This window comes from Halyomorpha halys, unplaced genomic scaffold (genome assembly GCF_000696795.3).
Source record: "Halyomorpha halys isolate HHAL.00 unplaced genomic scaffold, Hhal_1.1 Scaffold120.1, whole genome shotgun sequence".
NCBI classification, from domain to species: domain Eukaryota; kingdom Metazoa; phylum Arthropoda; class Insecta; order Hemiptera; family Pentatomidae; genus Halyomorpha; species Halyomorpha halys.
In genome coordinates, this window is record NW_027108251.1 from 700,030 (window position 1) to 718,013 (window position 17,984).

Below are 17,984 nucleotides of genomic sequence, written 5' to 3' on the forward strand. Positions count from 1 at the left end.
TATTGTAGTAACCCAATGTATTTGAGCAGCATAGCTAAATAAAGCATTTATCTATTATAATAAAATATTTTATACTTAAAAATTAGAAATGGGAGAAGTTTAAAAAAGCATTCACTCCTAAAATTCCTTTAATTGGTCACTAAAATGTTTATTTAAGTAACATTGAGGCATGAAGCATGTTATTCAATATTCTTAAATTATACCATTGAGGGTTTAACGTAATTACCTGGGCTAGGTATATTTACCCCTTCGTTTCCTGCGGCCTTCCGAGCGGCCGTGGATACAGTTCTAGATATCACCGCGAGATGGAGTCACTGACAAATATATGTTGACCCAGTTCTACATACTTATTAACAAACAAATCAGTCATTTTCCCTTCATAATAATCAGTAATAAATAACTTTAACTTTAAATTTATTATTTTTGAAAATTAAAAAATTCACTACCCTATAAAACCTAAGACTTCTGAAAGCATTTTTCCAACCTAACATGATATGACTTATAAAACAAAGATTTTCAAAAGAATATAATTTATGACTTAATAAATTCTTCATAACTTTTTGGAGGCCCCTCATTTCAAGCAATTAAAGTAGAATTTCCCATAGAAAGATTATCTGAACCAACAAGTATTTCATTTGGACCTTTAAATATCCATGGTAGAAAAGGGTAGTACTCATGCTGAATAATGTTTCTCACATAATAAATTATTAAATTATTCTTTCATTCTTTAAAATATAAAATTATATAACAACAAAAACTTAAAAAGAAAATCTGAATCTAAATAAATATATTAAAATTATTCAAAAATATATATATATTCTTAAATTTATATTCCTATGTGTTTTAGCCAATTCAAATGACATTTTAATTTTCACCCCCATTAACATATTAATTTATGTTTTCAAACATATAGCACCAGAGAATATTTGTGAGTTTATTTAAAATTCTGCTTATATGGATGTCTTGCTTTCTTGTGAAAATTTCACTTTAGGTAATTTAGTTCACAATAAAACTTCTATTGTTTTTTTCTGTATGTATAAATGTATAACTATTATACAAGTATCATAGTAGATCAAATTTCGAAAAACAAATGTTTCGATGGAAGAACAATCTTGAATTCAAATTTTTTGTAGCTTGCAAAACACAACCTATTTCAGCCATACTTTGACTAATCCAAATTTTATCGACTTCACAAGATATGTCATTGGATGCGAGGATTTTTATTCATAATAAAAAATAAATAAATAAAAATTTGCATTGTAACATTTATTGGAATATTGAGTATAATAAGTAATGACTAGACTAATTAAAAATATTGTCAAACCTGGATTTATTATCTCCCTTTCATTTGCATGATATAGTGGGATACACAATTGTAGGAACAACTTTCACCCTACAATGAGGAATGCTTTTGCCTCAGATTACATAATCACAATTTGATGATTTATTCATAGATGAAACCACCTGTATGATGGAATAAACAATAGATTTTCACAAAAGCTTGTAGAAAGTTTAATGTAAGATAATTAAAAAAGAAAACTAACAAAGTTTGGAGAGATTTGTGAAGGTAAAAACCAAGTAAGAATATTTGTAGATTACTTAGACAGAGAAACCCAGCGATTGAACAATGTGTTAGAGATCTTGCCAGCAGAATGCAACTTTTTGATAAGCTCGGCTCTGTTTGAATCAGAACTTTCAGGAACTGAAAGTAAGCGTCTAAGAAATACTTTTTCATAATACTGTTTTCTAAAAACTGATGCTTCAAGCAATGGCTTGGGTATTTCTTGGTTTTCTTGAAATATAGACATTGCACGACGAACATCTGCTTCTTGTCCTTCCTATAAATGTAATGAAAGAATAAAGTCTTCTAAATTGGGTAGTTTTAAATAAACTACAGATTTTGTTATAATTATGTGTTGAAAATATACCTCATCTTTTTCGTAGTAATCATTAAAAATTCCAATATAATCTGTAGTTTCATTCAAATCTGATAGTCTAGTTTTGCAAAGCGTAAGATATTCTGTCAGATATTTTCTACAACTAGCTGGAACAGTAGGAACCTAATAAAATATTCAAGATATTATTTATTCTGATGTAAAAAGAATAAGCTAACAGCAGAAAATATAACTTAATAAACCAAGAAAAGTTATTTTAACTTCATAACACCACTAATAGAACATAATATTATTAGTCACTTATAGAGTTGGATAGCATTTGAAAATCCAAGATAGAATATATTTCATGCATCTTGTGTTTTAAGGGACCGAAAACAAATTTTTAAAAAATTTTGTATCTTGAAGCAACAAAGTACTAAAAAGTACTGTATACAGAAACGTTTGGCAGACAGAACTGTGTATAATCAAATCTAAAAATGCTTCTGACAAGGAATAATTCCTAACTAATCTAAAAGTCAAAACAAAAGTAAATAAAAACATTGTAATTCCATAGTAAGTATACCAGCAACTGTTAGTGGTAAAAATTATTTTAACAACCACTAAGGATATGTATGAATAAAAAAATATATAATTATAAAATAAATAATAAAGATTACCTTATTAACATGAATTTTCAGGTACAAAGGAGGTTCATCAGGGACAATCTGTGTCAAACACTCAAAAAAGAAAGTAAATACAGCAATATTTTTTAAATTCAATGAACTAAACCATGTTGGATAGTTATTGAAGTATCGAGCTTTTTCAGTGCAGCAATGACGTGCAATTATTAACGTGGAAAACAGCAGAGTTTTATTTTTCTCTTCAAGAGAATTTTTTGAAAATTCATCAACCATCCCTGAAAATTGTAGACAAAATTAATAGAATAATTGTAAGACAATATATATTATATTCAGGTCGAAGCCATATTATATTTATAATACTATACACAAGACAATATATATTATATTGTCAGGGAACTCAACAATCATTCTGGATCCCGGAGTGAGATACAAAAATATCATTATTTTCTGTAATGTACTAACTATGCCTATGTATTATAAGAATAATAAGTAATAGTCCAACTATACTTAGTATGCTATAAGTGTAGCAACTCAATGAAGTTAGGCACCACAGCTTTTTGAATTAAGTGTTTCTCTCTAATAATAATAATAACCATGATGGTAAATAGTAGTGGTCACCCATTTAACAAATACCTGGATCATATATAACTTAGAAAGATCAAACCAACACTAATTCAATTTTCCTGATTACTCCTAAGTATGCTTCCACTTTTCTTCCTACTTTATAAGATGTTCTAAATGATTCTATTCTATCTCTCTTCTTCTTCCATTAATTTCTCAATTTACATTAATGATCTTTCTAAATCTATTATCTACTCCTCCTACTCATTTTTTTTTTAATATTAATCACTGATTTTCACCACATTCAATCAATTTGGTTCAAATATACGTCGATAAAATATGCACTTGTATTAGTGGCAACTCTTAATACCCAACAGAAAGACATCTTAATCAGTTCGAATTCCTCATAAAATCTACACCTAGATTCACACCTCTGTTCCTGTACAAAAATCTAATCTGATACTATTCCTGCTGAAAGAAAATTCAAATTCCTTTGGATACTCAGATGGGAATTGGATTCAGAGACACTATTTCTCTTTTATTAATTTATTTCTAAGTTTAACCATAGAAATAAATTAATCATTATAAAACACTAGAAAATTATTCTTTACAGCATTGAGATAAAGCAGTGCCTTTAATTCTGTCTGAAATTAATTGTAGACCAAACTTTGATTTTCTCAAATTCACAATTGCAATTCACTCTCAATGTACACTTTTAAGCAATCTTTCCAAAAGGGATTCTCCTTTGACTTAAGTCGAGAATGAAGGTTGACTCCACACGATTTAATTCCCAGTCTGCAACCACTGGTGTAGAGCATCAGATTAAACTCAGGAATGGAAACTTGATTCCTTAATTAATGAAAGTTATTAATATTATAAATTGTTTTTTCCCTGTCTTCAAAGATTTATTTTATTATAGGTAACAAGTAAAATTGTAGGTATAACAGAGAGGTAAGCCAGGGCCATATTTGATATTAAGACATGTTTTGTATTTTGTTTTTACTTTCAATAATCTAGTAAGAATTGAACAGACCTATGGTTCTATAATTTATCACCATTATTATCATATCTCCATAAAACTATCTTTTTCAACAAATTACATAAAAGATGAACCTATAAACCCCAAAACTGACTTCTATAACTAACCATTACTGATGACTCTACTGATCATTGCAGTGATGAAATAAATCACAAAAATATAAAATATAGATAATAAATTTGCTTATGAGTTTCCTTTTTAGGGAATACCTTTTAATAATTCTGAGTTTTGATGTTGTTGGATAAATACAGAAATAATGGATAGTAAATATTTCCAATTGAAATTTCCTATAAGTACAGCATTACTGAGAGTGTTCAATACGGTTTTAGATCCCAACCCTGATATCATCTGAAAATAAATATTTTATAATGACACAAAAAAAAGAAGTTTAAATTAAGGGGAAGTTATGAATCTAATTAGACATATAACAAACCTCACTAAGAAATGCTTTAACATCAGGTGGTAATTTTTCATAAACCCAAAGCTTAGCATGGTTATTAAGTGTGTAAGAAAAATCGTACGAAGAGTTCTCATCACTGAGTAGGGCCTTCATATGATCTAATAAAAAAGTACTCAAGAGGTCTGAATTAATACTTTTTAACACTTTTAGGTCCTCTAGGTACTGCCATTTAAGAACACAACTAGATTCAAAACATTCAAGCACCTAAAAAGAATTAATAACAAGTAAAAATCTAATTTTATAAAGGAAATAATTTCATTTAATTAGAAAAAAAATAGAGTTAACAATAAATGAAATCTCTATCAAAGAAAAGCTTATAAATAATAATAAATAGTAACATTATTTTTTAAAAAATTTGTATGACAGCCACCCATTCAACATCAACCCAGACCATCTCCTTGAATGAAGCATAATATTTATTAAACAATAACTATTATATCTTTGTCTGAGCTAACTACGTTAGGCAACTTTAAATAGTTTATTGCAACTTAAATAGTTTCCCTTATTATTATTTCATATACAGGTAAATAAAAGTAAAAAAAGGAACATAAGTTTGCTATCTAATAAATAGTACATTATTAAACACTTTCTCAATGAAACGTAACTGCTTTATAGATATGTAGAACATAGAATTATAGAACAAAATTCCGGGAAAAAAAGTTCTTTTTTTTTATGAATTCATCATTCAAAATCTAATCAGAATATTTAACACAGACATGCATAATTTGATATAACATAATTTTTTTATCAGAATACCTTTTCTAAATCTAACTGACCTTAGTGATAGTAGTGCTAAGAATATTTTCCACAAAAACTTGAAAGTAAATACAATGCCTCATATTCAATATAATTCCCAATATATGAGTCAAAATCTTTTTTATCTCTATATGATTTTCATTATCATTCAGAATTGTACATGATACTATTTCATTCAAAATAGTACAATACTCATTGTTACTGTAACAAAATATTTTAAAAATAAACATTATTGAAAATTAAGAATTCAAAAATTTTATAGATCTGCAAGAACTTACAAATATACATATGTGGTGAACTTCAATAAATTTTCAATGTCCAGTGCCCAAAGTAATTGTAATGGAGGAGTGATTCCCTAATGAAAATATACTTGCTTAAAAAAAAAAAAGTCATTGCTAAAAATTAATAATTAATGAAATATTTAAATAGACAAACGTCTGAATGAAATCACTTCACTCAAGGTTACATAGAATGAATTAATCAAGCTAGAGATAAAATACAACGTTAAAAAAATTAAAACCTGAAGATCTAGTGTATTGTAAAATATACAACAGAATCCATAAAACATAAGGAGTTATTGTTTTTTTAGAAATAATTAATTCTGTGTCAATAACTGGGAAATCTGAGAATTATTCTATTAAACTAAAATTTGTTACTTTAAAAGTATTAAAATAATATATTTATTTGCTCAAATAGATTTCAATACCTCAACTTTAAGCCACTCATCAAGAATCAAAAATGGGTCCACATACCCTCTTTTTAATTCAGATATAATCATCAATACAATTTGCTTCTCTTCAGCAGTGAATGATACTGGATCATCTCTTTCAGAAATTTTAATAAGCATATTTAAAACATCTTTATTTGATAGGTTTAAGGGGAGTTCAATTGGAGACATGGTTTAGATAGTTGAATTAATCAGCCACTAGTTAAAAGTGAAGAAGTATAATTTAATTTCTGAACGATTGTTATTAATGTAAAGAGAATTGATTCATTATCTCCAGACAAAAGAAGTAGTATGGATAACACTGAAGACAAAAATAAAAATATCCCAATTAATGTTTATTGAATCACCAAGAATTTTTAATTAAATTCATGACAAACTAATTAACAGCCGTTCAAGCATAAGAGATGACAGCCGCGCAAACTTGAGATAGGGGTGATTCGTTAGCGAAGCAGTACAGAAACAGATTCAACATAGAGGTAACTTTAATGAGCTTAAGTACTTAAGCTGTTATTAAACAGGAATGTTTCATTAATTATAGCAAATGCGGAGTATTACATTTTTGAGAATTTTGTCCTATTCAAAAATTAAAGGAAAATTTCAACTTCTGTCCGTTTAAAAGAGATAAACAAATCCCCCATTATATCCTTAACAGTGGAGGCCGTGCCTTAATTTATAGTATTCTGTATAAGTGAGTTCTGAAGTTCAACCACCAATGGAGCTTGTTTTTGTTGCCAAGAAAAATATTCAGTAAGAAATAATAATGACTGACCGTTTCTGCTGAAAACATTTTTGAGTGAAGTCGGCATAAGTTGGTAATCGATTCTTGAATCCAACAACTCCAGCGTGAATGATCTCACAAAACAAACAGTGCAAACTATCTAAATGTTTTGAATTTTATTTGAAACTTCTTCAGATGGATTATTATTATTATATGTGAAAGCATCACGAAATTGTTAAATTTATATATATGTTATAATGGCTGAATTAGACAGCTTGCCCTTAGTTGATTCTTTAGGTAAGAATGACTCTTTTGAAGAAAATAAAGAAGACATGGCAGATGACAATGCTGTCAGTGATGAACTGAAAAATGTGGACCAGAGTGAAATTCCTTTACAAAGTAGTGAAACATTTTATTCAGATGTTAAAGATAATAATAGTGAAATAGACTGTAACAAGGTAAAGAATGACTCTTTAGGAGAAAAAATAGAAGACATTGCTGAAGACAGTACAATTGATGATGAACTTAAAGAGATGGACCAGAGTGAAATTGCTTCAAAAAGTAGTGAAACATTTTGTTCAGAAATTAAAAATAATAATAGTGAGATGGACTGTAACAATGTAAGGAATGACTCTTTAGGAGAAAAAATAGAAGACAATGCTGTCAGTGATGGACCTAAAGAGATAGACCAGAGTGAAATTGATTTACAGAGTAGTGATACATTTTATTCAGAAATTAAAAATAATAATTGTGAGATGGACTGTAACGATATAAGGAATGACTCTTTAGGAGAAAAAATAGAAGACAATACTGTCAGTGATGAACCTAAGGATGTGGACCAGAGTGAAATCGATTTACAGAGTAGTGAAATATCTCATCTAGATGTTAAAAACAATAGCAATGAAATGGACTGTGACAAGGTTGATGAAAATGAAGTTGTGCAATATTCAAATCATTACAAATTTGAAAACCACATTGCCATTGCTAATTTTGATGCTCCCCACATGAAACACTTTGCTGGATGTAAATGGTAAAATTATTGTATATATATGTATACATAGTTGAACATAAAAATTTTAATATAAGGAGATGGTCAGGGTTGCTGTCAAAAAAAGAACAAATATAATAATCTGTTCAACCTTTCGCTTTGAACAGCACTGATGAAGCCCTGCAAAGTGGGGCGAAATGTCGGACATTAAAATAGATATAAACTATTTGTTCTTTTTTTGACCGTAACCCTGACCATCTTCTTATATGTAAAATTATTGTGTTCATATTTTTGTTACAACTTTACGTAATGATTAGTATTTAATTTTTAAATTAAGATATACCTCTAGATTATACATTAATCTTTTATTAGTGTGAAATATGTATTAACATTTATGTATCTAGAGTATATATTAAATAGCTATTATTACTGACTTGAAGTTAAAATCCTTGATGATATAATTTATATTCAAGAAATCTCTGCTCTGCTGATCTTTAAAGTGTCTACTTCTATGTTTTTAAATGAACCCTTGGTATTTTTAAAAACTAATTCTTTGTAATAATGATTTTCTTAGCACCAATTTAATTGTACTGCTAAGATATATCAATTACTTGAACTAATCTTTCAAGCATTGTGCCGTAGTAAAGTAACTGACCATTTCAGGTCATCTGCCGTGTGGCTCTGCTCATTTTAATTAATCCTGGATGAAGTACTGAATTCATTTCTTTCCCCTAAGAAGTAATTTGAATGATCTTAGAAATCATTCAGGGATTAGTAATAAAGAGTTCCAGGAGAAGTATGTATCAGTATTTGCCAGCTCCCTGGTTTATAAAATATTGCAAATTAGGAGTGAATATTATAGAATTTTTTTTTTTAGTATAATATTAACTTTTTGAGTTCTGATAGAATGAATCTTTTTTAAAAATGATTTCAATTTTTGGCTGATTAGTTCAATTGATAATTAGATATTATATTCTTTGTATCTTTTTATAAAAATGATAAAAAGATTAATGGCTACTTCATTGTAATAATATAAGACAACCTAACACTAGCACATCAGCAAGCTAATACTGTCCGTCTATTGTGTATTCTACCTGTTGAAACTGACCATAGTGAATTAATAGACCGTGGTTGTAACCAAAGTCTAGAAGCAATGAAACCACCAGTTAGCATACCTCTACTTGTTATAGGAAAAGTATATAATTTCTATAAATAGAGATACCAGGCAGTTTCCTAGTTGTAATTGATCTATTATCTCTAGTTTTATAAACTTGGTATTAATTCAGGGTGTCCCCTTGTGCATGTCAACTCCCCCAAACCTCTACTATTTTTGGAATATATATAGTTTTTCACTGGCTTATGACAGTGGCTTTCGTTTTCTCTTTTGAAGGCATTGTTAATTTTTTAACCTTCTCCATTGCACCTAACTATGGAGTTGAGTTCAATTTTTGACAGATACTGATTTCAGTTTCCTTGACTTGCCCAGGAGACTAAAATGGCTGTGAAGAAAATGAAAACCTCAATTGAGAAATTCCTTAACTATGATGGAGGACTCTTACTAGAAATTGAGGTCTAATAGGACTTATTAGATGAAATAGTGCCTAATATGAATTAATTTTAAAATTTGATTTACTTCAGAATAAATAAATAAAGTAAATTGGAAATTCTAGAGTAACGAGCATTAGAGAAGAACTAGAAGAGGTTAAAAAATCAATAATACCCTTAAAAGATAGACTTTATGTTACTGTTATGAATAGTAACTGGATTTTCGTGCAATTGTGTCTTTTGTTCCCTTGCTTCAAATTCAGCCAAACCTCCACAGAAATTCGAATCATAGAAAAAACATTTAAATAAATTGCACGTTTTAGGTTTATCCACAATTTTTGTCAAGTTTAGAGTTTTTTTCTGCAAAAAGCTGCATGTTTTACTCCTTTTGGGCAAAATTTTGATTTTTGTTGCATTAAGTTTAATGCTCGAACTAAATTTCTGAATTAAATATGTATACCAATATTTATTCATTTTAATTTTATTTTATTATCTTGGAAGAGTAAATAGGTTTGAGTACTTATGAACAAGGTTCTCTAGAAAAGCTTGTTATAAATAACATTCATGGTATTGGTTTTTAATTGGATTCCCAGCCTTTTGTTCTTTCGTCAGACTTTATTGTGGCTTGTGGGAATTTCAATATTATTTTTTATCATGAATAAAAAAATAATTTAGAAAATTTCCACATTGAATTATTTATTACTGGTTACTGGTACATTCCTATGTAAATACACTATTGAAAAACTAAGCGAAAGAGCATGGCTTTGTGAAATTTTAGGAAAACTTTAAGAGGGAATTTCGTGTGGAAGAATATTTTACTCCTTTAAACATCATGCCTTGAATATTTTTCCAAAACTTAAATTTTAGGTAGTTTTAAAAAGTTGAAAAATTGAATATAAAAATCATTAATCAGTTAGCTTTCTCATAGCTCTTCAATTACTGACAAAAATTTATTTTTTTAATTGGTGTATTTTAGAATTTTATGTATGTTTGTATAAATGTTGAGTGAGGTTAATTTGATTGATACAGGGTTAGGTAAGCTTTCCATGTATTAATATTATAAATTAATCAATAACGTAGATTATTGTAGGATTTGTGTGTTTTATACAAATTTTAAGTTTTTATTTCACAAATTTGAACATTTTTCCGTTTTTTATTGCACAATAATCTGATCTCTAGTTATCACCGAGCTAATATCAGATAATAATTCAAAAAGTTGTAGAGGTTGGAGGGTGGTATACTAAGTATATACCTGTATACTTCTATAATTGAGGTAAAAAGTGTAGAATAAATTTTAAAAAAAGATTGATTTTAGTTAAAATAATTATAAATTTTGATTTATGCGTAGGTCTCCCGATGGTACTTGTCTTTTAACAAATTGTGTAGACTATAATTTAAGGATTTTTGATCTGCCAAAAGATTTACATTCCAAAAGTAGTTGGAGTCCTTCTGAATGTATGTCAGAGCTGCAACCATCTCTTACGATGAAGGAAGGAGGCAGGATTAACGACTTTGCCTGGTATCCACTTATGTCCTCTTGGGAACCTGTGACTTGCTGGTGATTTACAATCTTTTCAAGTTTTTATTTACCAACATTGTTTGATAAAATTAATTTCAATTTGTAGTTTGTTTTAGTTTTATAAGCAGTAGTGCAGGATCTCCAGTTCATTTGTGGGACGCTTATACAGGGAAAATAAGAGCTTCATACAGAGCTTATGATTAGTAAGTTTACTAAATCATCCTGTTTATTAATTAGTTTATTATAAAAGTTTACAAACTCATCAATTCAAATAGCTGAATAAAACATATTCATGAAGATTTACCTACAGTTTTGTTCTCTTTACTTGTATTGTTTACAAAATTTGTATATATTAAAATCCAGATAATCAATTTAATTTATCATAATTTCAGTGCAGATGAAGTCCACTCTGCATTATCCCTTGGATTTTCAACTGACGGTGTACATATTTACTGTGGCTTTCGTAATGCTGTAAAAGTTTTTGATATATCAATACCTGGGAGAGATTGTAGCACTACGAATTTAAAAGGTAAACTAGAATGCAGTTAGAATTTTAAAATGACTAAAATTTAGAATAACATTGGGTTTTTAAAAGATGATTTTATATTATCATCTCTTTATTTTATTTCTGTGTTATTTCTTTTAGTTGTCAGCGGACAGAAAGGCCTTGTCTCTTGCATATCGGTGAATCCATTGATGCCAGAATTGTTTGCTGTTGGAACATATTCTAAAAGTATTGGTAAATACCCTCAGATATATTTGATGAACTAATGTAATCATCATTGCTTTGATTTAGCTAGAAGATGGCAAAAATTATTGTTTTCTTCAGTTTCTTTTCCCAGGCAAATTTTCATGGATTATTATGTTTTGTTAAAAATACAAAATCCGTGATATTTCTGCAGTTATTCCCATGCTTTCTAGTTGCCATGTGTGCACTTAAAATTTGTAAATGATCCCTGTATCTCATTCCAGCTAAAGGAACTAGGTACTTCAATATTTAACCACACTATCTTGAAATTTCTCCTCTTGCCATTACTTCTCACTGTATTCAAATTAAATATCCTCATCTTCTCAAGCTTTCTGCTATAAAAAAAATCTTTTTAAAACTGTCTTTATTCCTGATCACAGTTATTTTATGCTAATATGGTTATGTTTTAACATTTTATTGATAGTTTATACTTTATGTTTCCTCATCCCATTTTGTTTTAGGATTATATACCAATTCTGATGAATTTGTATGCATGTTAACTGGACAACATGGTGGTCTTACTCACTTGAAGTTCTCAAATGATGGCATGAGATTGTTTAGTGGTGGAAGAATGGATAACGAAATAATTTGTTGGGATATTCGTAACCCTGGTTCAGTGCTTTCTACATATGAAAGAGTTGTAAAAACCAATCAAAGAATTTATTTTGATATGAGTCCTGATGATAAATATCTAATTTCAGGTAATACACTTAAAACAAATGGTGAAGGCCTAATATATTATGAATATTGTTATTCTTATTTACCTAAAGTAAAACTACAAGATATTATTTTATTTAATTATGTATTATTAATATTACTATATGGTATTATTTTCTTAAAAAATTCTGTTTTAATTTTTGCTTAATGTTATATCTTATAATAATCTTAAGTTGAAACCCACATTACCACTGAATTCCATAGAATCAGGTTAATTTTTTTTTCAGATTAATACACTGTAAATTATTACATTCTTATACATGTCTGTAGCAGCTTTAATTTTGAAGAAAAAAAAACGTACTGATTTCAAAACACTATAATTGTTATCTATCTTCATGAAGAGCCAAAATTTCATGTGAAACTTCTAATTGACCATTGTTTGAAACAAAGTGGGGGACCGAAATATCAAATTCCGATGATCATCCTAAGGTAACCATTGGCTTTGGTACCAAATATAAAAATAATCGAAATTGGCCTTATAGTCTCAGAGAAAAGCCACAATTGGATTTTTTTATTTTCCAATTTTTTATTCTACTAATCTTTTTTTTTATTTATTTATTGCTATTTACAACTGTATAAAAAGTACAACAAGTAAATTTGATCATAATGACATAATGATATGATGCAGCATGTAGAGAAACTACCCAGTAGTAGAACTCTACAAGGTCACGAGTCCATCTTCTTTTCTACTTTTTTTTTTTTTTCCTTTTTCGGCCAAGCCTCCCATTGGAGTCCTATACTGCTTAACCATGGTTGAAGGTCAAAGTTCTTCATTTTGTGGGACCGCCACTCAAAGAAAAAAGTCGACGTCCCAGGCCGGATTCGAACTGGCACTGCCAATAGACATCAAATTGGTAAGACTATGTCTTAACCACTGAGCTATGGGCGGCCCTTTCTTTTCTACTTATCTTGAATTGAAAAGTAAAGCCTCTAATGTTCAGGGGTGTTAAAACTTTTTTTTTTTCCTTTGTTGATTGCTTGCACATATTCATTATTGAAAATAATAAACTTAAAGAGTGTTCCCAATTGTTTTCCTGGTTTAATGATTACTCATGCACTTTTTAAATTATTTATTTTTTGGATTTTCATCTCTTTTTGTTACAAGTTTAATTAATCTAAAATATATAATAGCACACTAAGAGGTAATCTTATATTACTCCTATTTCTGTTGTTGATCATCGGTTCTAAAAATACCAATTTCATTGTTAAACTATACCAGGGGTGAAAGTTTTAAGTTTAAGGAAGATAGTCTGGGTAGCAGTCAAGAAAGGTACAAAAATATTAGAAAAACTATTTATAAGCAATGTCTATTTATATACATTTGACCCTCCTCCATTTCTAACATACAGGAGAGGTGACTAACCTCAACCACCTGAGCTACGAACGACCCAATATCTATTTATCTATAATTTATCCAGTAAAACCTTTCTTGACCAGACCCTCCTGCCCACCCCCATCCCTTCCACAGACCATCCCTTCCACAGACCATCTTCCTTCTATCATCACATAATTTAATAATTCCAAAAATGAAACTTTTTAAAAATTGGTATTCACAGTGATAAACTTTTGGTAATAATTTAATCTAATAAAGCCCATTATTTCTGACAGTAATTTATTAATAACCGACCAGGGACTAAAGACTGAAACCAAATGTTATAAAGGTATTAGTATTAATATTTGTGTAATATAGGAGGAACTGATGGATTCTGCCGAGTTTGGAATCTTCACGATGAAACAAAATTAGATTCAGAAGGAAAATTAAAAGAATGCTTCAAATTCAAGACAAACAATGACTGTGTTAACGGTGTTAGGTGAGTATATGTATTTCGATATTTTTTAATAATAAATGACTTCTTTCCTCTACAGACTAAATTGTGATGAATTTTTTTTATTCATTTTCAAATCTTCTGTATGATATGAAATATTAATTTATGGTAATGTGGTAAAAAAATTCACACACGCAAAGCCACTTCAATAATTAATGATAATATGTTCCATTGTAGAAATAAAGCTATTCAACAATCATTTAAAAAATTTGTTTTTGTTTAGTGATTGTTAATTGCTATTATAGTTGAAAAATATCAGGTACAATACACAAAATAAATGTCAACATAGAACCTTTTATTTAAAATATGAATTTACTGCCTAAGGCATATGTGGGCAACCCCCAGTCCACTGTAGATTTGATCCGGCCCGCAAGACATTTTAAAAAACCCAATTAAAAAAAAATTTATACTGCTTACTCATACTCACAAAATCAAGTTAGCGAGCAAGCCGAGTGGCAGCTATCAAAGGCTTTGATGTTTGCCGCCTCGCTGGTGGTGCAACAAAAGATTATTGCTTCTCAATTGTTCTACTCTAGACGATTCAAGATCATTCCTTCATTTTGCCTTTATAAGCGGATGGATGGCTCAAACTTTAGTTTCAGTTCTATTTGAGCTACCGAGGTGATAACTTCAACAAGCGATATACTAGCGAACTGCTATTGCCATCAATTTGCTGTGTGACTTTGTGTGCATCTTGAAGGCTTACTAATTATATTTTGTTATTAAGTTTATCGAACGAAAAGTTAACAAAAATGATGTATGATGGAAAGAAACGAAAAGTAGATGCAAAAGGTCACCATTTTCAAGAAAAATGGACTGAAGAATTCTTTTTTATCTTGCACAATGGTAAACCTATTTGTTTGCTGTGCAAATAATCAAATTCAGTGATGAAAGAATTAAATATAATGAGCCATTACTAAACTAAGCATCCTATGCTGCACTCACTGACAGGACAAATAAGAAAAGACAAAATCCAGAAGCTTACCACAAATTGGGAAAAACAGCAGCAAATGTTTCATAAACAAAGAACACAACATGATAATATTGTGAAAGCTAGTTTTATAGTTAGTTCAAAATTGGCGAAGTGATGGCTAATGATATGAAAACAACATTGACTGACTGTATGGCTGGTTTTGAATCATTTTGCTTAGCACTAGATGAGAGCACCGATTTGTCCAAAATAGCTCAACTGGCTATATTTATTCAATGTGTTGATAAAGAGTTCACTGTTACTGAGGAATTGCTTACTTTACAGCCACTAAAAGGAACCACTTCAGGAGAAGACATTTTTAATGAAGTTCAAAAGGTATTCACAAGTTTTGGCTTGCCATGATCAAAATTAGTTGGTGTATGCACAAATGATGCACCTTATATGGTCGGCTTACATAAAGGTTTCATTGGAATTTTGAATGAAAAAGCAACTGAATTAAATGTGCAAAAAGATGATTTGATAGTCCTTTATTGCATTATCTACCAACAAAACTTATGTTCTAAGTCCATTCGACTCCAGAATATTATGAATGTGGTGGTAGTAAAAACCACCAATTTTATTCAATCCCAAGGGCTTAATCATTGTCAGTTCAAGGCGTTTTTATATTAGCTGAATATGACAACCTAACATATTATTGTGAAGTCAGATGGCTAAGCAAAAGGAAAATACTGAACGGTTTTATGGGCTTAGAAATGAGATTTCTACAAAAAATACCTCGAAGAAGACCATTTTCCTCATCTTAGAAAATTTGCAAGAAGATTGATTTGTGTGTTTGGCAGTACTTATAAATGAACAGTTATTTTCAATGATGAAAGTTAATAAATCAAACGATTGTATAAGGTTAACTGATGATAATGTGGAAAATTCTTTACGTCTTTGTATCTGTAGAATTAATCCAAACATCGATGGATTAGTTTTCCAAATTTAAGCTCAGGTGTCTCATTGATTTCGGTGTCGCTATTTAACTTTCATAGTTTGTAATAGTTCCAAATTTCACAATTTAATTATAATGCTATACCTGTTTTTTTTCATTTCATTTTGTTATTTTAATAAATTATATTATAATAACAAAAGGTTGTCCATACCTGTTCTAAGGGATGGTCTTGTAGATAATAAACCTTTATTTAATCTTCAAAAATGTCTTCTACATTTGAATCACTTTTGTTACAGTATTCTACAGAAATTTTATTGTTCATTACAATATTTTAGTCAAGTTTAACATTATGTAGGTTTCCAAATTTAATTTTGTTATTTCCGAGAAGAAACGTGTTTTGTTTCTGATGTAGCCGATTCAATCATATTTGCATCCATATTTCTCGCTGATTAAGGGCAATGGTTCTGCATGACATAATTATGGATTTTGCATATAAACTAAGTGAGGCAATGAATATTAATTTAACATATTATTACTCAGCTCTTCAATTTAGAAAGGAAATATATTCTCCCTAAAAATGCTTGTACAGATAAAGGAAATTACTGAGGCTTTCTTTCAGAAAATCATGAAATGAATAGGGTTACAATATAGGAATCTCACAGATAATTTGTGTGCAATTCAAGTAGGTATTTCTTTAAATTCAGTATTCCCTGGGCTCATAGCTTTATTTATTGAAACCATTTTATATATATATAAAAGAATGATTTCTCAGAAGAATTTATTTCTCCTGAAACCAAAAGCTTGAAGATGTAATTAAAAAAATGTCTTAGTTAGTAAACATGAAACTAGTTTATTATTTGTTAAATACATTTTATTTTTTAAGGTACAATAATGTTTTAAATTTCTTATTTGAATGAATGAATAAAGGTTGCGAATTGAAATGATTTTATTTTATTACTTTTAGTTTTTTTAATTAATTTGATATCCTGTTGAGATGTTAGTTTATATATACATAAATATATTATTGTTTTCAGTTTGCATAGAAGTTACCCAGTTTTAGCAACTGCCTCAGGACAGTATCATTATCCACATTTAATAGAAGATGATGACGATGAAAAAATATTCAGTCCGAAACAAAAGGATGAAATTGAGAACAACGTAAAATTGTGGTGGATAGGCCCAGTTAGTAGTGATGATGACACTATGTGCGTAGATCTGTAGTACTTTTAGATGTGACCCTCATTTATGTATATACTTCCTTGTTTTTTACTGGCATTTGTGTATATACTTCCTTTTTTTTTTTTTTAGTGGCATTTGTTTATGTACTTTCATTTTTTTTTAGCAATGGCACTATTTATTGAATTATAATGTTTGTTCACTGTTCAGAAATAGTATGATTTAGTTTAATTTTATCATTACTATTTGAATAAAATCAGAGGCTTAAAAAGTTGTTTTCTGAAAACAATATTCTGTAATAATTATAAAACTGTGAATCTACATTAATAAATTATGAGCTTTTCTACATTGTTATTAAATGAAGGAAAAATAATCTGTTTTGATTCTATTATGAATAAAGTATGTAAATACATGTAAATTTGTTCATTTATTTTTAAAATATTGAGTTCATTATTTAAGTTGTCAATCATGAAATATGATTATTATGTTCCATTGTAATAAAGTTTTTTTTTTTTAATAATCGGAATGATATTATTTTTATCTTAAATAATATTATATATTTTTTTAAGTTTGTAAAGTTAAAATTGTAAATAGTTTTATTTACTAGAAGAAAGAACTGTAATTTAAATTAACTGTAAATAAAATAATAATGAAAGATTAGTTACAGAATTTACTAAATTGTATGTTAGTTAGTGAAACTGTAATTTAATTCTTTCTCATACCTCTTATCTTAAGAAATAAAATAAATGAATACATCTTATACATCTATATTTCAAAACAGTATACACCAATGAAATTTTCCCTACAGATTTAGACTTATACTG

At 28.9% G+C, this 17,984-nt stretch overlaps 2 protein-coding genes across 5 annotated transcripts; one reads left to right on the forward strand and one right to left on the reverse strand.

Moving 5' to 3' along the window:
• Positions 1 to 1,251: 1,251 nt before the first annotated feature.
• On the reverse strand, positions 1,252 to 6,483 carry LOC106678025 (Fanconi anemia group A protein homolog). 4 transcript variants are annotated; one of them, XR_001342690.3, is made up of 9 exons: positions 6,038 to 6,483; positions 5,610 to 5,686; positions 5,352 to 5,532; positions 4,549 to 4,779; positions 4,325 to 4,463; positions 2,552 to 2,790; positions 1,929 to 2,060; positions 1,545 to 1,838; positions 1,252 to 1,464 (listed from the first exon to the last, which is right to left on the reverse strand). XR_001342690.3 is itself a non-coding variant. In XM_067046624.1 (9 exons), the coding sequence occupies exons 1-9, from the start codon at positions 6,227 to 6,229 to the stop codon at positions 1,449 to 1,451; spliced, it is 1,446 nt and encodes a 481-aa protein (XP_066902725.1). In that variant the 5' UTR covers positions 6,230 to 6,483; the 3' UTR covers positions 1,252 to 1,448. The 4 variants fall into 4 exon arrangements, 3 of the variants coding, with proteins under 3 accessions (XP_066902725.1, XP_066902727.1, XP_066902726.1); XM_067046624.1 differs by having other exon boundaries at positions 1,600 to 1,838; XM_067046626.1 differs by having other exon boundaries at positions 1,600 to 1,838; positions 6,084 to 6,202.
• Positions 6,484 to 6,912: 429 nt separating this feature from the next.
• On the forward strand, positions 6,913 to 17,978 carry WDR79 (WD repeat domain 79). Its single transcript, XM_014416343.2, has 8 exons — positions 6,913 to 7,806; positions 10,658 to 10,867; positions 10,945 to 11,031; positions 11,221 to 11,357; positions 11,475 to 11,567; positions 12,038 to 12,277; positions 13,984 to 14,104; positions 17,019 to 17,978. Exons 1-8 carry the CDS (start codon positions 7,034 to 7,036, stop codon positions 17,203 to 17,205), a joined length of 1,848 nt encoding a protein of 615 aa, XP_014271829.1. The 5' UTR covers positions 6,913 to 7,033; the 3' UTR covers positions 17,206 to 17,978.
• The last annotated feature ends 6 nt before the right edge of the window (positions 17,979 to 17,984 follow it).

Coding starts and splice junctions, on each gene's coding strand:
- LOC106678025 (XM_067046624.1), bottom strand. CDS start 6,229: ATGTCTCCAATTGAACTCCCCTTAAACCTATCAAATAAAGATGTTTTA. Junction 2,791..4,324: donor AAACTCAGAATTATTAAAAG/GTATTCCCTAAA, acceptor TACAATTTTCAG/GGATGGTTGATGAATTTTCA. Junction 2,061..2,551: donor TGAAAATTCATGTTAATAAG/GTAATCTTTATT, acceptor ATATTTTATTAG/GTTCCTACTGTTCCAGCTAG.
- WDR79 (XM_014416343.2), top strand. CDS start 7,034: ATGGCTGAATTAGACAGCTTGCCCTTAGTTGATTCTTTAGGTAAGAAT. Junction 11,358..11,474: donor TAGCACTACGAATTTAAAAG/GTAAACTAGAAT, acceptor TATTTCTTTTAG/TTGTCAGCGGACAGAAAGGC. Junction 11,568..12,037: donor AACATATTCTAAAAGTATTG/GTAAATACCCTC, acceptor ATTTTGTTTTAG/GATTATATACCAATTCTGAT.